This window comes from Simochromis diagramma, unplaced genomic scaffold, assembly GCF_900408965.1.
Source record: "Simochromis diagramma unplaced genomic scaffold, fSimDia1.1 OVJJ01000024.1, whole genome shotgun sequence".
NCBI lineage: Eukaryota > Metazoa > Chordata > Actinopteri > Cichliformes > Cichlidae > Simochromis > Simochromis diagramma.
Window position 1 is genome coordinate 1,507,141 of NW_024387332.1, and position 4,683 is coordinate 1,511,823.

Consider the following 4,683-nt stretch of genomic DNA (forward strand, 5'->3'; position numbering starts at 1 on the left):
TGAAAGTAATCCGATTTAAAAGAATCATCTATGATCTTTATTGTGGGCTATTAGAAATCACCAGGGGTGCTTACAGGACAGAGAAAGTAAAATGGTCACAACAGGGGGGATAAAGACACTATGGAAAACATATTTAACTGCAGGCAGAATTCTGGGGAGACAGTTAACGTCTATTTTAATAGAAAATCTCATAAAAGACGACGCTCACAGGTCTGTTGTAAAAAGAGTCACCTCCACCTGGGTCCAAGAAAATAATGAGTGTGAACAACAGTCGCAGATTTAACAGCTCAGAATCGGTCAGTTTATTGTTGTTTAAATGTGAAGGTTTACAAAGACAGCACACGGTCACAAGTTATGGTGCAGACGGGCAACAAACACCGAGGAGGGGAACCGAGCAGTCACACAGGTGAACATAAGTGTCTGCGGTTTACAAAAATGTGGCTCTTTGCTGTATATGTTGGCATTAACACAATACAAAGATGATGTCTCACATCTACTACTGAGTAAAGCAGGCCTATTTGTTTCCAGCTTCATGTTGTATTTCTCAGACTCCATTAGAGTAGCTTTGCATGATTCACAGTTTAAAATAAGCCATATTTAGCTCATACTGGGCCTCGGTACAGCACAGATCATCTGCATGAAACAAACCTTTCAAACCGACCTTCCCTCAGGAACTGAAGCTCTGAACAGCAGTGAATTTGGCTGCTGTGCTCACAGATGACCATATTAGGACCTTCCTGTTTCCTAACCCTTTCATTATTGGGAAAAATGTCTCATTTACCATCATGTCTGTAAAGCCCACAGCGTGTAGTCATTTGTTTGAGAAAACTGACAGTAAGCTTTGAGAGAATGCTTTCTGTGAACGGCTGACAGCTTACAGGGGTTAGAGGAACACTGTAGCTGGCAGACATCAGGACGTCTCTGCACATGTACTCAGTTTAATGTGAGATATTCTACCATCACTGCCACGTCTTCATTCTTAGAGAAACACACTTTTCTTGTGCTGGACCAGCTGCCGTAAACGTTACACCACTAATAGCTGCTAACTACCTACAAATGGCTAACATGCTAACATCTAATGTTATTTGAGCTTGTTTTGATGGGACATATTGGTTTAGTAAAATCATAATAAAACATGATAAAGCATATACAATGAGAAAGAAGAGCGTCTGTAATTACGCTGATCAGTTTTGTCACGGTTGCAGCAACAGCAGGAAGATAATATGCTGTTCCATCCTTCACAGCAGTCAGAGTCTGACACTGTAAAGTGTTTCAGCACGGAGGGCTGTGCTGAGGCACGGGTCCACTGCAGAGTCACACTGTAAGGCAGCACAGAGACATAAAAGCACTTGAGAGCAGAGGCCTGTCGTCTCCGTCGCTGGCACATCCGTCTCGATTTTATGGGCACAGATAAATAATTTCATAACGACACCTAGTGACACACTAATATCATAGAAAGGAAAGACAGGAAGTTAAGACAAGACTGATACAAGGACATGAGTGCAAAACACAACATCTCAGTTTGTAACAGGGCGAATGTGCAGATTCATTTGATGTGCTCAACATAAGACGGGAGGGTAACAACAAATGAAGCGCTGTAACATTGCTCATAAGGACGCGCTGAGAAACTAACATTTTCTATGTGATCGTGAGACGCTAAGGCTGCCCATTAAAGGCGCCAGAACGTTCAACAATACGTTCAAAGTGACTGCAGACCATGTGCTGCAGCTCTCAGGGGAGGGTTACCAGCATCACTTCATGGTCATCGGGCAGGTCTGCAACAAGGTCATATATACTAGCTCAAGAAGCGTCTTTATGAACATTTTCAGAGTGCACAATAGAAAATCCCTGAAAATTAAAAATGAAACTTGCTGAAGTCTATAAACTGATGATGTTTGTACAGTGCGCTGTTCTGTAGGGAAACCGTGGCTCCCAGCATCCATATGGGTATTATGCAGAGCAGCTAATCTATAATGACAAAAGCACTGTCAGCAGGACAACACTAAACACGGAGCAGAGCTTCCAACCTTTCACAGATCTGACTGAACATCTGCACCCACAGGACCAAATACCTGCACACAGGCACCACAGGAAACCCCCACAGGTCCAGTTCCCACATCCCTGATGAGTCACAGCTGTTCCGGTGGTGGGAGGGGAGCTGCACAACATTAGTTGGGTTTCCTGTTGCCGTTGATCAGTTTGGTTTTTAGTCGCTGTAACTGATTCAGCCCCATTCCACAGAAAACACAGCAAAGTGCAAAGAATCACTTTTGTTCCACGACAGACGAAACTAGCTGCATCTGTGTGGACGATGACTGAGCTGCAACTTTCTGTTTGAGCTTTGAGAGGTGCAATCAGCTGTGTCATCACTTGCTTCTGACAGCACAGCCTGGAGAACTTGGACCTGCAGTCAGACAGCACAGGAAACCTCCACAGGTCCATCATCTGTGTGACAGATGATGACAGTAAAGAGCATTTATTCACTGATCTTCTCAAAGAACTTGTGTCACTATGGATGGAAACCAGCTGATGTGAGAGGCACGATGAGCTGCTGCAGGTTATTTGATGAACATTGGTAAACACGGTTACACCTCCAGGGAGTATAATGAACTGTATCTACACTTTGAACCTGCTCAGACTGCAGTTTTGGTGGATGTAGACGTTTTGAAACCAGACAACTTACTACAAAAACAGGGGACACTGCACACTTATTACGTTTTAAGTTGTGATCAGGATGAACAAAGCAAAACACCATTTACGTCTTTAAAGCCAACCTGAGGAGCGTACACCTGCTGGCTGATCACAGCTGAAGAGTTTGTCGTTACAAAGAAGGAAACCTACGTGTGCACAGTTTGTGAAATAGCTCAGTGTGACAGTACATAAAGGAGTCACAGCGAGGATGCTCACCAGACACCGAGGCGATATTAAACTTTGGACAGATCTCAACCCTGTGTAGCAACGTTGGACACCCTACACAAAAAGACGGGATCTACCAGCTGGCACATCCTCATCCAGAGAATGAATGACCTTAAATACACAGTGGTCAGTATTTACTGACGTTCTGCTTTTGGAAAATCAACTGTCAGCACGTACGATGGACCCAGCAAACAGCTTGTTCTGTTTATGCTGACAGGCTGGGAACAAGTGCAGAACTGTTGCCTCAGTGCAGCGGTAACTCATCAGTCATCAGCGTACATAGATCAAAGGAAAAGGTGAGTAATGAAATATTGTATCAACTCTTTAGGAAAACTGGTTAATTAGTAATTCAAGCTCTGCAATTTAAGCAAAGACTGAAGCAAGACATTAAAATGGATCTAGGCCAAGACACTTCCTACATCCTTCATTTCTTCCGTGTTTGTGCCGGCTCTTCTTATGTTATGCAGGCATCGACTGTTAAAGGACTGTGACGTAAAACATCATCTGTCCAACCCTTCACCTCACTTAGAGGTTAGATTGTATCCAGATGTGTAACGTAACAATCACATGTGTGGCTCTGCACAGATCCGGAGCGATACTGAAGGATGAGTCAGAAACGAGCTGATACAGCGACTCTGAGAGAGCACTGTGAGACTCAAGTGGAAAAGGACGAAGCAATCCTGCTTCTTAAGCTTTTCTACCAAAAGACCGTGGAGGGGAACAAGGGCAGGGTGTGAAGACCATCTGAAGGGAGTTTAATGAAATCTGGGGTGTTTAGCAGACAGGAAGAGGCTGGAAGTGGATATCGCAGGAGGCTTTACCACATGTTTAGATCTGAACAGTGCACCGTGAGATCAAACACACACCAGGTGCTCTCATGTAATCACATCTGTTTCAAATGTAGTGTGTGTCCAGGACACCATGTTCAAGAACATCGTATCGTATGTCACTACATCAACACATAATTAGACACAGATCTCAGTGGACCGGAGTCGGGGTGACCAAAATCAGCCCCTCACACTCAGTGCAGAACATGATATCAGCCTCACACTGCTGGGAGTTGTAGATGAGACGAGCTAAGATGATGGAAGGTGGGTTTACATGCGTCTCCTCATGCCAGTAGCTTCTCTGGGTTCTTGCAGAGCGTTTGCAGCAGGCTTCTTTGGAAGTTTTCTTCAGGTATTTCAGGAACCAGGAACTCCAGCAGCAGATCAAATATGCAGTACACCAGGTGTCTGAGGGAACACAGCACCAACATGACATGAAACAGCCTGCGTCACCAACCTGTTAGAGTGTTAGTATTGTGCGATTAGACGCTGCTCTTTACTAACACACTCATTTAGACAGCTGTTTGGTGAGTGTGTTAGGATACAGCATCTGAGCTTGTTATAGCATTTAGCATATGTCACTGTGTGACAGCTAATCCATTCTCCAGTTCAAAACAGCAACATTCGCTGATACATCCTGATTCATCACAGCTCTGTTAGGGAAGCATCAACAGGATATCGGTCTAAGAGCAGGAATACGTCCCAGGGTCAGTGTTTGCAACCGTTTCATACCTAACTGCACACCGTGGTGAAAATGAGCTGGCACGAGTAAGAAAGCTTAATAATGATGCTTCTGTAACTTTGTGTTGCACTTTTGGTAACAGTGTTGTCATCAGTTAACTTCACTTCAGCTCCACACCTGTGTGCATCACCGCCCAAATGCACTGGAGCGTCAGTGTTGGTTTAATTATTCAAGATTCAACATTTGTCTCGTCACGTT

At 44.2% G+C, this 4,683-nt stretch overlaps 1 protein-coding gene across 5 annotated transcripts in view; it reads right to left on the reverse strand.

The window, feature by feature from the left end:
- Window positions 1-274: 274 nt before the first annotated feature.
- snx19b (sorting nexin 19b) overlaps window positions 275-4,683 on the reverse strand; it is a 43,670-nt gene continuing 39,261 nt past the window's right edge. For all 5 annotated transcript variants that reach the window (XM_040006363.1, XM_040006366.1, XM_040006362.1 and 2 more), the window contains exon 14: window positions 275-4,151. In XM_040006363.1, the coding sequence (XP_039862297.1) occupies window positions 4,028-4,151 (124 nt within the window). In that variant the 3' untranslated portion in view covers window positions 275-4,027. The remainder of the gene's footprint in view (window positions 4,152-4,683) is intronic.